The sequence below is a fragment of the Neophocaena asiaeorientalis genome, unplaced genomic scaffold (genome assembly GCF_003031525.2).
Source record: "Neophocaena asiaeorientalis asiaeorientalis breed wild unplaced genomic scaffold, Neophocaena_asiaeorientalis_V1.1 scaffold268, whole genome shotgun sequence".
NCBI classification, from domain to species: domain Eukaryota; kingdom Metazoa; phylum Chordata; class Mammalia; order Artiodactyla; family Phocoenidae; genus Neophocaena; species Neophocaena asiaeorientalis.
In genome coordinates this window covers 12,478,046-12,495,224 of record NW_020173979.1, presented here as the reverse complement: position 1 = coordinate 12,495,224, position 17,179 = coordinate 12,478,046, and the positions used below count along the sequence as shown (strand labels likewise).

The 17,179-nt window shown below is 37.0% G+C and overlaps 1 protein-coding gene across 1 annotated transcript in view; it reads left to right on the top strand.

Annotated features, from left to right (window-relative positions):
• Nucleotides 1-17,179, top strand: part of GABRA1 (gamma-aminobutyric acid type A receptor subunit alpha1) — a 60,667-nt gene that overhangs the window by 9,863 nt on the left and 33,625 nt on the right. Inside the window, exons 4-5 of the mRNA XM_024753374.1 lie at nucleotides 9,347-9,414; nucleotides 16,732-16,952. Coding sequence (XP_024609142.1) covers nucleotides 9,347-9,414; nucleotides 16,732-16,952 — 289 coding nt within the window. The remainder of the gene's footprint in view (nucleotides 1-9,346; nucleotides 9,415-16,731; nucleotides 16,953-17,179) is intronic.

The following is a 17,179-nucleotide window of genomic DNA, read 5'->3' as shown; positions in this document are numbered from 1 at the left end:
TTTTATTTTATTTTATTTTTTTGCTGTACGCGGGCCTCTCACTGTTGTGGCCTCTCCCGTTGCGGCGCAGAGGCTCCGGACGCGCAGGCTCAGCGGCCACGCTCACGGCCCCAGCCGCTCCGCGGCATGTGGGATCTTCCCGGACCGGGGCACGAACCCGTGTCCCCTGCATCGGCAGGCGGTCTCTCAACCAGTGCGCCACCAGGGAAGCCCTGAAGAATGTTTTTGAAAAGCTCTTGCCTAAAGCATGGTCACTAGAGAAGAATAAAATGGTTGAGGGAGGGGAGGAGGTAAAATCCAGAAAAAAAAAAAAAAAATGTCAAGAGAAGAAAGAAAAGGTTACAGAAGAAAGGAGAGCAAAAGAGGGTACTGAAAATAAGGAGAAAGAACAGAGAAAAGTGAGAGGGTTGGAGAAGGCGAAGGAGAGCAACTTAGAGAAAATGGAAAAGGCATGTGTGGTAGGAGGATGGGTAGGCTCAGGTGTTCCTTGGTTAATCAAGATTCCTCTTTTTGCCTTAAATCAAGACCAAACCAATCACCTTCTGAGAAAATCCATTTCCTCAAGGTTTCTCCTTATTGACTCTGAATCTAATAAACGAAAGAAGCCTGAATTTTCTCCAACTTCCGAAAAAATTAAATGATGCTCCCCCTGAATTACACCTATCTGGGCAAAATTTCAGCCACCATCATTTTGGCTTTCCCTGCACTCTGGGAGAGGGAGTAAGAACAATCCAGAAACATAGATCCAAAACTACATTCTGAAGAAAGTTTTCAGATTTTTAAGAAGTAATGCCCTTCCAGTGACAGCTTTCCCTTCCTTTCTGCCACACCATATATACAGGCTACATCTCTCTTTCTTTTGAAAGAGTACACGTGTGTACTCATCATGTGACAAACCCAGATTGATGGGGGAGAAGTAAATAAGTAAATAGATAGGTAGGAATGGAGGTAGAGAATGGGCTTTATTTCTACTATATGCTTAACACATTTAGTTAAGATTTTCTTCTTTTTCCTATAAGTGTTATAGAATTTGGGGGAATTTTTTTGTTTGTTTTAGATTTTACTTAATTGAAGCTATCAGGTGAGTATTTGTGACTGGAATGTAGCTGGGATTTTTCCCTCAAGGTATTTTAGCACGACATACTATTTAACAAACAATCTATGCTTCAAAGCAGACTTACTCCTTATCTTCTTAATTTTCCCAATTTTTGATTTTTTACGCCTGTATGAGACCTTTTAGACTTCATTTAGTCCTATTATTGCCAGAGATCTTAGCTTTAAGATATAAGCATCTCCAACAAGGCAAGGAGACTGGGTTGGATATGAGTGCTACTGGCAAGGTGGTACGGGCTCCTTGGGGAATTAGCTTGGGATATTGGGTTATGTTTCTTTAGGTCAAAATAAGTAAAGGTGGGAAACTAAGAGTGTTCTGGAGAAAAAAATCAGATTAACTTGTGAAATTTTGTGCAACTCTAAACTTTAGGTGACTAGACTTTGTTCTATCTCAAGATGATATCTGATATTCATGTGATCTTTTATTATGTTTTTGTATCCTGTGTGATGTTGAGATCAGAGGCAACCATTTTATTCATGTTCACCTAACTTAAAACACACATTTTGTATTTATATTAAAAAGCCAGAATTTCTAAAATTTAGAGGGCAAGATATCCGTGTCACAATGTGTTCACCTTCAATAAAATAAAAAGATTCTAAATTACTGACAATACCCCCCACAAATTTAAAAAGGTTAGATTTATCCAATATTTTTTTATTGTTGTTGTTACATTTTCTTTACCAGATAATGGCTTTTCGTATCAGCTTTTGAAATTCTACTCTGGAATTCTTTTTGAATTTTCTATAGGTGTATCTGATGCTTTTAATGCAAGGTGTGGAACAGATGCTCAGACTTTGGCATAATGCAATCTATTTACACTGAAATACTATATCTAGACATTCTACAATTCAGTTGAATTTTAGAGAAAAAGCAGTTACCAAAAACCCAAGAGGAATTGTTAAAATGAACAGAGAACACCTTTTAACTTTTACTGGCTGAGAAATCCAGTCAGCTCATGAAGCCAGCTCATCTAATGAATCCAACTGAGATGCCCAGAGGAATGTTCTAGCATATTTAGAAACTTTCTGCTTCCACCTTTTCCTATTGTATATAAATCATCTTGCCAAGCATTTCCTAAGATAAAATGTAGCCACTGGGATTTTGCTAAAGTTATAACGGCCAAATTATTAGTAAACAGCTGCAGTTTATATTTTGTGCAGTTACTTTTGGACTTTTTATATAGTTTCCATTTCCTATCTTGATTCTAGAACCAATGTGAAATATTAGAAAATATACATATTTTTTTTCTGTATATGATTTTTTTTTGGAGCCTGAACTTGAGTTCTTTATTTGAAAAATAGTGTTTGTAGTGTTTCTGAAGTAAGAATCTTACTGTTAATAGTCATGGACTCTGCCATTTTGAAGAACTTAAAACCAAGTCCTAAGTGGACGCCATATCCCTCCATAATATATATAATATATAATGATATTATATTATTATTCTCATATAATTAAAATTCAATAATAGGAACAGAAAGTAGGATACCTCAAAGCTACTGCAGGTTAGGCAATTTTGATCAAGACTTCTACAGACCAAAAGAAACCTATTCCTCCAACACAGCAATCACATTCTTCTCTACAGCTTTGCTCTCTCCCAATAGAAAATGCCATGATATAAGGAGGGAAGGAGGCAAATTCTCAGTCGAGAAGAAATAAATGTCTCCGGTAATAAACTTTACCTTTTTTTCCCTGGGAGATTCTTGTATCATCTGAGTTCTTGGAATCTGAAAACACAAAGGACCAGGTATTGGTTAGGCACCTCGAAATGTGATTTTCTACCCCATATCCAGGTTTAGTAGCTGAATATCACCAACATTAAGTTGCTCTACGTTATCAGGGAGGGGAAAATTGCCAACTATTCTAAAGAATTAAGGGACTGGAAGTGAAGGACAAGGAGCAAACATGTTGCCCCAGGCAGATTGGCGGGGAGCTGAAACATTGTCCAATCCAGGAGTATAAATTGATGGTTATGTAGGAAGCTCAGGATACTTTCAATTTCCAAACAGGACCATTTCAAAGTGGGGTTTAAGAAATACTTTATTATGATGACTAATGTTAGCCAATTCATTCTCCATATAGTGACTGCCTCTGTGAATTAATAGAAGCAAAGTAGCTTGAAGGAGGCAATAAACCTCCTTCATTAAGTTATGAGTATACAGAACTGGGCCCAGTGAATATTATTCTGAGTTCCTCAATAGACAGCATTTCCAGTGAAAACAGGGCCAATGCCATATTAAATAAATTGTTGTAATAGGGATTCCTAAGGAAACACCACCTACAATTCTTCACTATTGATTCCCTCTTCCATTATTTTTAAAATTACAGTCACTCTTAAAATCCACTCTTCACACATCAGCTGTCTTCTTAAACTGCAAGTAACATTCCTTCACTTCATTACCCAAAGACTTATTGCATTAGAACAAAGGTCAGCTGCTTCTATAAGAAGCTCTTTAGGAATTTTAGAGAAAAAGCAGTTACCAAAAACCCAAGAGGAATTGTTAAAATGAACAGAGAACACCTTTTAACTTTTACTGGCTGAGAAATCCAGTCAGCTCATGAAGCCAGCTCATCTAATGAATCCAACTGAGATGCCCAGAGGAATGTTCTAGCATATTTAGAAACTTTCTGCTTCCACCTTTTCCTATTGTATATAAATCATCTTGCCAAGCATTTCCTAAGATAAAGTGTAGCCACTGGGATTTTGCTAAAGTTATAACGGCCAAATTATTAGTAAACAGCTCTTTCCTCTAGAGTGTCATCTTGTACCGTGATCATCAGCTTCACCAAGCTCCAGATGTACTGGACTTTCTGTTTCTTAAGTCAAGCGCATCTATTCTCACCTCAGTTCTTCACCTTATTCTTTCTTCTCCCTGAAATGCCTTTCCCTGTCTCTGTTCATCCTTGAATTTTTCTCACCTTTTAGGTTGCAGTTCAAATGTCATCTCTTCAAAGACACTCTTTCAGAACATTTATAATGATCTGACATTAACTAGTATAATTTGTGCATATGTGTTCGTACACAACTACGTATGTAATTCTTCCTATCTATCTACCTACCTACCTATCTATCTATGTTTCTAACCTATTTACCTAAAATATGTTTTACCTAAGATTGTGAGATATGCTACAGAAGAAAAGGAGCAATTGCACTTTTGCTCATCAATGTATCGATATTACTATTACCTAGAACAGTGCCTTCCTGGCACATAGAAAATGCTCAGTAAACATTTGTTGACTAAATTAATGTACCCAGTAAATACATCTCAAAGTGTTTTTGGCATTAAAATCATATTTGACCCTCACTCTAATGCAATGGAGTTGACTGTGCGGGTATTATTTCTTCATTAAAGAAGTGATAAAACAGTCTCAGGGACATTAAAGGATTGTACCTAAAGTCACACAGCTTGTTCTCTAGGAAAATCAGAGTTAAAATCCAAGTGTTTTGACTCTTAATCCAATGTGCTTATTACTCACTATACTGCACTGCTTTTCTCATTTCTGCCTCAAGCACTAATCATCTTTTTGAATTATCACTTCAAAACATCTGTTACTTCAAAACTTATCAGCAGGATATCAACATTGTAGGAAATCCCCAGTAAAAAACAGATTTACTGCTGTCTAGCTGTTATAGAAGGATATAATATAGTGTGTATATATATGTGTATACATATATGTGTGTGTTTGTGTACATATATGTGTGTGTGCTCATATGTGTTTATAAATATATATATATGTTGTATGTAAAACATATCTTTGAAGAGTGTGCTTGTTTAAAGACTGATTTTAATTAATTTATCATCATAAACTTCATTTACATTGATGTACTATATTAAGATATTCTTAGTCACTGCAATAACAACCATCATCATCATAATCTCATTTTATATAATTCCATTCTATCTTTATCCTTTGAAAACTTGAACATGTGTATTCAGTTATACTAATTTGAAAGAATCTGTTGATTTTTTTACATTGGACAGAGAAGGATTATTGTGATGAAAGTATTTGATTGAAAAAAATTATTTGCTGAATTATCTACTCTCTGAACATTTCTTCCAACTGAGTTATTTTAATTGATTTCCACTTGCATACAATTTCCTCATTACCTAAGAGGTTCATTCATGTTTAACTTTGGCTAGGTGTATAATCTTCCTAGCTGAACTTCATCAGAAGTTCCTGACTCATGCTGTATGCTCTTAAATAGAATATATCAAAGCAAAAACATATTTTGACTTTTCCTCATGTGACCCGTAGAAAGGCCTTGAGTACTTTATAGGTATTTCTAATAACACTTTAGAGTCTAACGCTGTCAATAAAGTCTAGTATTAGAGCATGTGATTTAAATTCTGTTTCAATGTTCCTTAAATAATAAATTATATATGTATATTATATATATATATATATATATATATCTCCCCCTACAACAGGGATTTCATGTTGAGGGGGGGATGACAAAGTTTTTCTAGAATTGGGAAAAAATAAGGTTCCTCAGCAGTTGCCCTAGCTCTCAGCCAAAGCACGTAGGTATGAGCTCATCTTCCATTTAAGCCTGGTACACCTGAAGAGCACTTGATTACAAACCACCATTTCTTTGTCAAAAAAGCAAGTTAACCATGCCTCTATTTACAGTTTGGCTGAAGTTGATTCACAACAACCCTCTGTCTTGAACCTTTGCACTCCAGATTATAAACTTTCTATCTTAAAGCAGAATGACTTCACATGCCACTCACGGACTCCCTGGTGAGCTGGAGTGAAAGACACACTTTGGTCAAAGGATCCTATTCCTTGTCTCTGAGATGGTACTCAACTGAGTGAGAATGTGGTTTGAGGATAATCATTACGTGTATATTTGAATAGAAAAAAGTATGTAAGGGAATACATCAAGATATTAACAGTGGATTTATGTGGATGGTGGTATTCCAGGGAATTTAAATTTCTTAAAATATTTTTCTGAAGTTTTTAAACTTATACTATGAACTTTAAAAAATTTTTATAAACAACATATGTTATATGGGCCTCATGCTTACCCTAAAGCTTTTGTAATGTTTTAGAGTAGCATTCCCAAGTAAGTTTGGGAAACACAGAGGTAGATGGTGTTGACCAGGTTTTTATTTAAAACATGGTTTCTTAGAGACATTAGCATACTAATGTGCAAGACAAATCTTTCGGAGGCATACATAATAAGCAGAGTTTTACAGCAATGGAAACTTCTTGCTCCACTGCATACTTACTAACAGCTGATGACAAATCAAAGAAAACTGTTTGGGTGTGTGACAAGGGAAATATATTAGAAGGGAAAATATAGAAAGTGAGTGTTCTCTTCTGATTATCTTACCCCCCCCCCAAGTTGAAGATGGAATCATCTGCTAACAATCTAAAATCAGCAGAGGGAAATAGTCCATATATTTGGCAAGTGGATAGCTCACTTCTTCAGACCATTTTATCATGCTAGATAAAACAGATTTGTGGTGTGTATGTGTCAATCACAATCTCCCAACTTATCCCTCCCCCACCTTACCCCCTGGTAACCATAAGTTTGTTTTCTACATCTGTAACTCTATTTCTGTTTTGTAAATAAGTTTGTTTGAATCCTATTTTTTAGATCCCACATATAAGTGATATATGGTATTTGTCTTTTTCTGTCTGACTTACTTCACTCAGTATGACAATCTGTAGGTCCATCCATGTTGCTGCAAATGGCATTATTTCATTCTTTTCATGGCTGAGTAATACTCCATTGTATACATGTACCACATCTTCTTTACCCATTCCTCTATTGATGGACATTTATGTTGCTTCCATGTCCTGGCTATTGTAAATAGTGCTGCTATGAACATTGGGGTGCATTTTTGAATTATGGACTTCTCTGCTGGATCATATGGTAGCTCTATTTTTAGTTTTTTAAGGAACCTCCATACTGTTCTCCATAGTGGCTGTACCAATTTACATTCCCACCAACAGTGTAGGAGGGTTCCCTTTTCTTCACACCCTCTCCAGCATTAAAAAAAAAAAAAAAAGAAAACATTGGTTGCCCCTAAAACATCTGGTAAGCCAAGTTGTGTAAAGCTAGCTACCTTGGGGAGTTACCTTAAATTGTAGAAATTATACCCTCCTCACACCCCCGAAATGGATAAAAGTGATAAAGGAATCCAAGAGAACCATCCCACACCACCAAGCACTTGCAAGTGTGCAAACTGAGATTCGTATATATTTCCCAAATGATTATGCATTTAATGACAGATCTCTGCCATAAAAATAAAAATGAAAGAAAGGATATAATTTTAATTCCATAAGTGTCACTCAAATCTGTAAGATATTCACCATAAATCTTATAGTTTATAATCTGGAGAGAACCAAAACTCAAACTTGGGAACAAAATGAGGTTTTTTGCTTGATCTAGAAGGGGAAATCTTGAAAGAGGAAGATGAAAGTGAGCTCAATTAATAAGATAGATTCTAGCTTTTGTGACTAGATAGCATATATTTTCTTTTCATTATGGTTTTTAATTGAAAGTCATTCCTGACATTCTAATAAAGTATGAGCTCTTGATGGAGTCATAAGAAATAGCAGATATTTAAACTAAGAAAAGAATCAGGGCTTCCCTGGTGGCACAGTGGTTGAGAGTCCGCCTGCCAATGCAGGCGACATGGGTTCGTGCCCCGGTCCGGGAAGATCCCACATGCCACGGAGCGGCTGGGCCCGTGAGCCATGGCCGCTGAGCCTGTGCGTCCAGAGCCTGTGCTCTGCAACGGGAGAGGCCACAACAGTGAGAGGCCTGCTACTGCAAAACAAAAACAAAAACAAAAAAAAAGAAAAGAATCAGTCTTGTAAAAAAATATATATATGGAAAGGGAGTGTGCAACAGAGAGATGTGTACATTGCGGAAGTGACTGCTGGAAGGGGTGAGAAGGGGGACTGGTATGAGAGGCAAGTGGTTAATACAGCTGAGACTTATTGCTGACAGCTGCTCTTCTTAAGCGACGCAGTTGCTGCAGGATGTTGGATGTTAAAGCTGAGGTTGGAAATGAGTTCTAAAAACACATCTCTATTCTCTTTGTCTCAAACTACCTCCTCTATTTTGAAGCGTTAAACAGTAAACCCCACATAACTATTATGTCAGGGGCTCATTTAAGCATTTTGGAGCCAGTCACATTGTTGGGGGGGGAATGGCCTAAAAATATTAGATTGGTTATTGAGGCAACTCTCTCCACCTCAAAATTATTATATCATTTGTTGAGCCAAATTTATACTGAAAGTATTACCTGTTTACAAGTGAATTGCTAAGGGATAAAATTTTTGATTTTCAAAAGGATTCTTATTGCATGTATTGGATCACCTTTTTAATGTCCTACACCAAAGATACAAATGTCCTGATAAATGAAATGAATTGCTTAAAATACTGGACTGTTATTTCTCAGAGCTAAAGTTGAAAATTACGGAGTCATCTTTTTTCATTTTCACCTCTTAACAAACTGTTTCCTTTTATACAGGCAACATTTTTATCTCTCTTTTTTCCTTGAAAATATCTGTGTTGAGTTGTCACCAAACTATAATACCTATGTTTTACTGGTTGAAATATATGCCTCAGAGACCAATAACATAAAATCACATTGAGCTTGAAATGGAATCTATTAAATGAACTTTTGCTGTACCGTAATATGTTCTTCTTATCCTCAAAACTGAAGAAACTTATATAGGTTGTCAGATTTTTTTTCCCAGGGAGTAATTTGGATAATTAACTTATGATTTAGTGCCAGAAAGCAATCATTTATAAAACATACCCTTGAGTCCTTAGACAGTTAATAAAGCTCACTACAGTACACTGTATACTTCCCAAGAGTAGCCTAAGTACCTGGAGCATCTGACGAGCTGTATAAGACTGTTTAAGCTCAAACCATTTCCATATGCTAACATATTCTTATTATAATATGAAATGGCTTGGTATCACTCAGGAAAGTGTGTCCATTCTTAAAGAATTCATTAAGCATCATCTGACCTCTCCATAAAATCTATCTCCCAAAGTGGCATATTTAGGCTCCGTTTTTCCACTGAAAGATATTCACTGTGAAATTTCATGTGTAAGCAGTAAATTATCAGGACTACACAGTGGACCAATTTTAGAAATTGCTAATCAAAGCCTATAAATTTCCCATTTGGGTGTGAGTTTGTGGTGGTGAGATCTAATAAGGGCTGTTGATAGACATTCACTGTCCCAATTTCTTGCTTCATCAGAGCGTGTAACTGAAGTGAAGACTGACATCTTCGTCACCAGTTTCGGACCCGTTTCAGACCATGATATGGTAAGTGACTGCATTTTTGGTTTTCCTGGGGTATTTTCTAAATTTAACTTTTGAAAGAAAAAATATAGATTAGGTATTTAGGAAGAAGCTCGCGATGCCTTGGCTATATCTTCGTGTCTCTCTGTGTGCATAATATGTAATACATATAATATTTATGTAGTAGAAAATACCCATTTACTTTCCAGACCAGGCCTATTTATGGTTATCAACCACTGCAGTCTTCTTTTGTTCCATCCCTGAAATTATTCCTTTGCCTTGGTTTATGTTCTGCGAGACAAGTACTGTGAATTACCTTATATTTTAGTTAGGAGGACATACTGATTGAAGAATGCTAGGTTTCTGGATAGCCAGTGCTATTATAAAACAGCCATAAACACTGCAATTGCTGAATTATTTTTGGTTAAAAAGGAGAAATGTGTTTAAAAGATGAGTGAATACTTGACCAGAATTAGACAGAGAATGAAATAACACCTGTGGGAAACGTTCAGCTTCATTGCAAAAGGCAATCGTTAAATTATTACCAAGAGTGAGAATAAAATGAATACATACCTGTTCTCTCTTTTCCCAACCCAAATGAACTAACATGAATTTCTCTTCTATCTGATGGGAGCTGGTAAATCCGTAGAGCTCTGCAGATATTGTATAATATTTCTGAACTCATAACAGCCAAGCTCCTGTATAAGCAAAAAATCATAAAGAGGCCATGAAGATTCATCGTTATGGATATTTTGAAGATATATTAATTAAATACTATTTTTGAAATGCCTTTTTGTTGATACCACCTTAACATTAAAGTCTTCTGATTTCATAGTAGCTCAGATGATTCAGAATAAAAGTTACAGAAAATATCAATTTAGACCAGCATTTCCCAAAGTGTGGAAATTCACAGGGCACCCAGCTTGGCAGGATTAAAGCTCTGACCAGTCCTGAGGTAAAGTAAACTGTTTAACTGCATTTAATCTAGTGTGTTCCAATCATATTTGTCCAAAACCCTTTTCTTCAAGTGATACTTGTTGACATTCTGTGAGTCATACATTGGGAAATGCTGGCTTAGGATAATTAGATACTTTATGCCTAAGAGAGGTTATGAAATGCACCAACTGTACCAATTAGAGTCAGTGGAGCCTATGAGAGACAGCAGAGTGCTAGGTAAGAATACAGATCTCTGAACCAGAATGCCTGGGTTTATAATCCCATCTCCTCCATTTATAAGAGTGTATCCTTGGGAAAGTTGCTTAATATGTCTCTGCCTCAGTTTCTTCATGTGTAAAATGGGAGTAATAATAATAATACTTCATGGGGTTATCACAAGTATTAAACAAATTAATACATGAAAAGCACTTAAAAATCATTGGCGTATCATGGGCACTCAACAAATGTCAGCCACTATTACTATGTAAGAAATAGAAATATAAAAGTTAGCCATAATTGTGGATTCATTCCTCTGGCAATTCATTTTGTCATTGTGGTCAGTCCGTAGACCACTTTATTGAAATACTGTGTGATACAATTATTTTTGCTAAACTGATTGCGGTCTGAGGACCTATTGTGATTCTCCCATATTGGAACTCAGTCTTCCCACCACCCTATTCTCTCATGCTACTTTCCTAATCAAGAACATTTAATAGATTCTAGTCAAGTTTAAGGTCAAATTTAAACTCCTCTGCCTGTATCCCATACAAGCCATACACGATTTACCACTAGACCTCACTTGTTCCCAATATTTACTATTTAGTCATTCACGTTAGTACTACTTTCTGTGAGGCATAACACTGGGGGTTAGCAGGACTGGCTCTAGGATTCAGGCTGGCTGAGTTCAAATTCATCACTAACAGCAGCATGACCTTGGGCAAATCAGTTAAGGCTGTAAGGCTCAAAGTCTCTAAAGTGAGTATATTATTATAATTACCTATCCTTGTAAGACTGTTAGGAATTTTAAATGAGATATGTAAATAATGGTCTATTGATTGTGCTCAATAAATAGTAGCTATTATTATTTTGCCTCTGAACCCTTTATCAAGCCATGCACTCTTTGTGGAAATTTCCTCTATTCTCCACCCATCTAAATTCTGTATTTCCACAAAAGCCCTAATCAGGACCCAAATGCTTGATGAAAACTTTTTTTTTAATTAATCCAATAACAAGTTAACTTTTCCTTTCTGCATTATAATCACATTTATTGACTGTAAAGTACAATTTAGCTTTTGCACACTGCTTTGTAAAGATATTTATCTTACATAAATATCTTATTTTCCTAAAGTGACGCCAAAAAACATAAAGGCACTCTTGTTTTGCATCCCTCACAGTAACAGTGCATTGCTGTTTTACAGTAAGTGTTGAATTTCTCCTTATTTGGTGAAAGGCTGAGGAGTCTATATTATCTTTTAAAAATTAAGGTCTTCTGAAACTCAGTAAATAACACCCTCTTTCTTACCTGAATCTTGAGCCTTTTGAGAAATAAGGCTGCAGTGTAAGGGATATGGAAAATGAGAATATCATCTTTATTACTAATAATGATGGTATTGCAAAAGGTGGCTTATATCTGCAGACAAGTGAGTTTCCAGAGACTAAACACCAGTCAGATTAACCCACCCCATCAGCAGGCAGAGTTGGCTTCCCTCTGCGAGGGTGTAGACTGTCCGTGTAAAACTTCTAGCATAGAGGAACACAGCTGCATTTATGAGTCTAATGGACAGCCAGCATCCAAAATGCAGAAGACAAGAGGAAGAGGCTGAGATAGGCAAGATTGATTTCTCCTTCCAAATTCTCCTGTCGAATTAAATTATTCCTCCTCTCTCCCCTCCCCAAATAGAAGGGTGTGAGATAAAGGAAAACTTTCAGAAGTTTTACACTGGTGAAGCTCTCTTCTCATAGATGGAAACACTAAGAGAGGGGATGAAGCATTACAAAGAGCACATACTGATAATGATATTACCCCTAATAATAATAACAAATAACTTTTCTCTCTCTATCCCTGGCACCTAGCACGATGTCTCACAAAGAGTAGATGCTCGATAGAAGTTGTTAGGGACAGTGCCCAAATAAAGCCATATGCAATCAAAAAGTTTTCTCTTAAAAAATATTTGGTATACCTTTGAGTTATTGGTTCAGATTAAGTATGATCTTAGGAACCAATGATGTCTTTTGTCTTAGACAAAAGATGCACTCTAGGATTTTGGGTACACCATTAACCCTAAGATTATCATGAATCACTTTTTATTTATGGCCTTTGATCAAATATCAGGTAGGAAGAAGGGAACGGAGTCTAAACCAGTGATACCGTTTTGCCTAAAACTCTTGAACAAGACAATATCTGAATTGTTCTATCAAGGGATCAAATTAGCCATAGGCCTGCAACTGGTTTCCTAAGTGACAAGCAGAAACTGTACCTTACCACTTTGGGATTAATCATTTAAACTACATTACTGGGGAATTATCCGTAAGAAAGAGCAGTATGATTTAGAGGCTATCAAAATTAAAAGGCAGAATGACAAAGCTATTTTTCAAGACATGAAATGTAGTTTTTAAACTGAGCACTGATAAAATATCTAATTAATAATAATAACCATAACAGCATTCAACACTACTGAATGCTACAATATGTTAGGCACTGTGCTAAGGGTTTTATAGATCGTATTTCTTCTAATCCTCCTGCCAACATTTTAGCTAAGTGTTATTATTACCCACATTTTCCAGAGGAGAAAAGTGACCCAGCTAGGTAGCAACTTGAACTCAGCCTGTCCGTCCTTAGAGACTCCATAGCTCCCAAGGCATTTGACTTCATCTGGAATAGAAAACAAAATTAGGACAACTCCTTAACTTTATTTTAAAAACCATTAATTGGCAATCAAACCTCACATTCCCAGGGCACTAGGTTCTGACAGAAATATCCAGGCAGCACAATCATACAGCCCTGTTTTCCATAGCGCTTAAAATGTATTAAATCAAAGCACACACAGTAATAAACGGTGCAAGCGGGAACGCTACAGTACAATATTTATTTAGGAATATAATGGATGTTTTGTCCCAGTCTTCAGAAAAAGGCTCATATTCTCTAGGGTCCTACTCTATTGAACAGGGTAACTTGGAGAGAATTTTCACTCAAGTGGTGTGGGCTAGAACACTGAACCCTGAACAAAGTGTTCACCAGAGCTTCTTATTTGTTCAGGCACTTTTCTGTGGAGTCTTCTCTTTTGCCTTCTTTTTTTTGTTTGGCTTAGTTATGACCACTTTCTCGCTTTCTTCAGGTTTTCTGTCCTACCACCCTTCCAAAGAAATTGCACTTTTTCCATTCCCAGCTACCTAGAAATCTAATATAAATTTGTGTTGATTAAAAAAAAGAGAGAGAGACAATAACTTTTTTTTTTTTTTTTTGAGACAATAACTTTTAATGTTTACTGAGAACTTCTGTGTTCTAGACTAGGGGTCCCCAACCCCCGGGCCACGGACCACTACCAGTCTGTGGCCTGTTAGGAACCAAGCCACACAGGTGAGCAGCGGGCAAGCGAGCGGAGCTTCATCTGACGCTCCGCATCGCTCCCATTCCCGCCTGAACCATCACTCGATTTACCTCCTGAACCAACTCCTCTGCCCACCACCCCGGTCCATGGAAACATTGTCTTCCACGAAACTGGCCCCTGGGTGCCAAAAAGGTTGGAGACCGCTGCTCTAGACATTCTTGTAAGCTGTTCACTTGTGTTGACACTTCTCACAACAGCAAAGTGAAATAAGTATTTCCATGATCCCCACTTTATAAATTGGCAACTAGGGCATTAGAGAACATACGAAAATGACCTAAGGCCATTCATCTGGCAGAGGGACGATTCAGTTCTAGTTAGCAGACTTAGAATTTACATGTGTAACCATTATGCTCTGGCTCTACCCTCTCCTCCTTGTTCCAACTTCCTAAAGAAGGGCCTCTGGCCCAGCTTGGTCTAATGAATTTCAACCATGGGGAGAGGTCACACTATACAAGTAGCTGCTGGGAGCTGCATGCTGCTACCATGGCAATATTGCAGGGGCCATTCTCAGGATATGGGAGACCAAATACACTCTTTTTTAGGCAAGAGGTGATCATGATCAACTGCTTTATATCGGTTTTCATTTCTACTTCTAACAGAGGAAATCATGGAAATGAAAGCTAATCCAGTTAATTTTGCCCCTTGTACTTGTGTGTGTGTGTCTGTGTGTGTGTGTGTGTACACAGGCATGCTTGTGTAACTAGGTGTTCGAAAAGAGAGTATCTTAAATGAATTTGGGGATTTCATTGTCCACCATTATCACAGGTAAATAAAGCTAGCTGTAAATATGATAAACTTGTAAACCTTAGGACCTTGGCAAGTTTTGACATAATTTTTTGGAATCTTTGCCTTTGGGATATATCTTGTCAAACACTTGATGAGAAATACAGTTTAAGTTTATTTTGTATGTAACATTTGTTTTAGATTCAAAAATCTCCTTGGAGCAAGCAACAAGTGAACAAACGTTTCAGATTCATGGGAATATGGTCAGTTTAGACATCCTTGGAACCTTGGTTTACGAGAGACTGTTGCCTCCACTGCTGACCAGGCTAAAGTTGTTCAGTTGCATAAACTATAGAGCGCTGATTCCTGAGTAACAGAAATAGCATCATTATCATAGCCCTATCTCAGAAGCTTGTCTATTGTCCAGAGAAGAGAACATGCACAGCCCAGAGTAAACCCATACGCTCTGCTTCCCTAGCAAGCACTGCTACGCTGGATCTTTTCCTGATATAATCCACAGGCACCCCCCTCATTTCTCTCCTCAAGAAAAATACTATTCTAAACCCAGTTTACTCCTCCACAAGTTTTTCCTATAGCTTCCAAGTCCAAACAGTTTCTCCCTCTGTCGAATTTAACAGATGCTTAATAAATGTTTCTAAGTAAATTCCTATGCCAGGTATCCCAGTGCCTCTCATCTGACACTTCCAGACAGAGAAAACAAACAAAGTAACTTCTCCTGCCTGCAAAGATAGACTGGTGTCCTGTTACACTTTTTTTTTTTTTTTTTTTTTTCTATCTCAATCGCACTTACCACTATGCCTGGTACATTACAGACTAACCAATAATAATTCTTAGTTACCTGATCAGTAAGGGCTCAGCAATGTCAAATGTGTGCTTTGAAAATCTTCACTCAGTCTTTACCCAAACTTGCATTAACCCTGGGAAAGAGACAGGTAGTAAAATTCATGCACAAAAAGCCTGAACACAGACACTATTGTTCATGTGCTAAAGACGATATGTATAAAAGATTTTAAAAAACAGCTTTCTGATGCATCAGGGTTTAGGGGATTAAGAAAACAGAGCATGATGTTTTCAAGTTAGTCTTCCTTCCGGTTTGGAGCATTCTAAGATTAATGGAGAATGTTGTAATCTTTATTTCAAACCATTGACTTCCAATTTTAGTGTCAGTGTAGCAAGTCCTGCAAAGAAGATGGATATTATTACCCCTTTCAATTTTAGGAGCTGGTAAATCACATTGCTTGTTTTCAGATTAGCAGATGTTTGTCTCTGGGTATTGCCATGAGGAATGCTGTGCTTATTCAAATAAATAGATTCCCTGGCTGTGAATGATGATGAGCTTCACACATTTCTCCTGTGTCTCACACACACACATATATATACTCACAAGCACACACTCACACACACCCGCATATTCTGCATTCTTTTCTTTTTTCTTGGAAAGTATGCAAATTACCTGAAACAATTTCTTATTTTCATAATCTTCTTCACTGTGTAGAACTGAAAATCTATATACATTATTTGTGGAAAAAAAAATGTTCACTTAGCCAAAAAGAAGATGGGATTATCACATTCACATTAGCACCAAGGATGTCTTGGGATTGGGTGTGGGGTTTTCAGAAACCATAAGAGGGCCCCCCAAATGCTTTATTTTTATAACCAGAATTGCCTAACTTAAACATTTTCCTGTATGTAATAATCTGTAACATGAGTTTTGTTTTCACTTGCAATATATTCTATCTCTTCGAGTACTGATGTGGTGCAGGTGGTGGTGGGAACAGGGTGCTAGTTTCCTTTCACATGTCTGAGGAGATACTCAACAGAAGTTTTCTCACCAAAAAGTAATTCAGGCATTTAGATATTTTTCAAGTGATTATGTCAACCAACGATTCACCTGATACCAATATGTACAGGCCACCACAAGTTTACTTCTAGGAATATCATCTAGGTCATATTTTGCTTCTAAAGTTGCAAAAATTATGCATCGTCTGTGTAAGCCATTTGCATTGCAAAATACAGCACAGTGAACTCTTTGCCATTTTCCAAAATTACCTAGGAATATACAATAGATGTATTCTTCCGTCAAAGCTGGAAGGATGAAAGGTTAAAATTTAAAGGACCCATGACGGTACTCCGGTTAAATAACCTAATGGCAAGTAAAATCTGGACTCCGGATACCTTTTTCCACAATGGAAAGAAATCAGTGGCACACAACATGACCATGCCCAACAAGCTCCTACGGATCACAGAGGATGGGACCTTGTTGTACACCATGAGGTAAGGATGACTGTGCTTCCGTTTGTGAATTTTTCTAGACCTTCTCTTCCATGTGTAGGCAGTCAACAAGCTGATGGGCCATTGTAGAGTATCTGGTTTCCTGTTTTCCCTGTTTTTCAGCTTTAATAATTATTCTACTATGAAAACTAAACTGGCTGAAATATTATGCAAGTATTAAAGTGTTAAGTAAAATGATTAGACAAAATGAAAAATAATGTTTACAATGT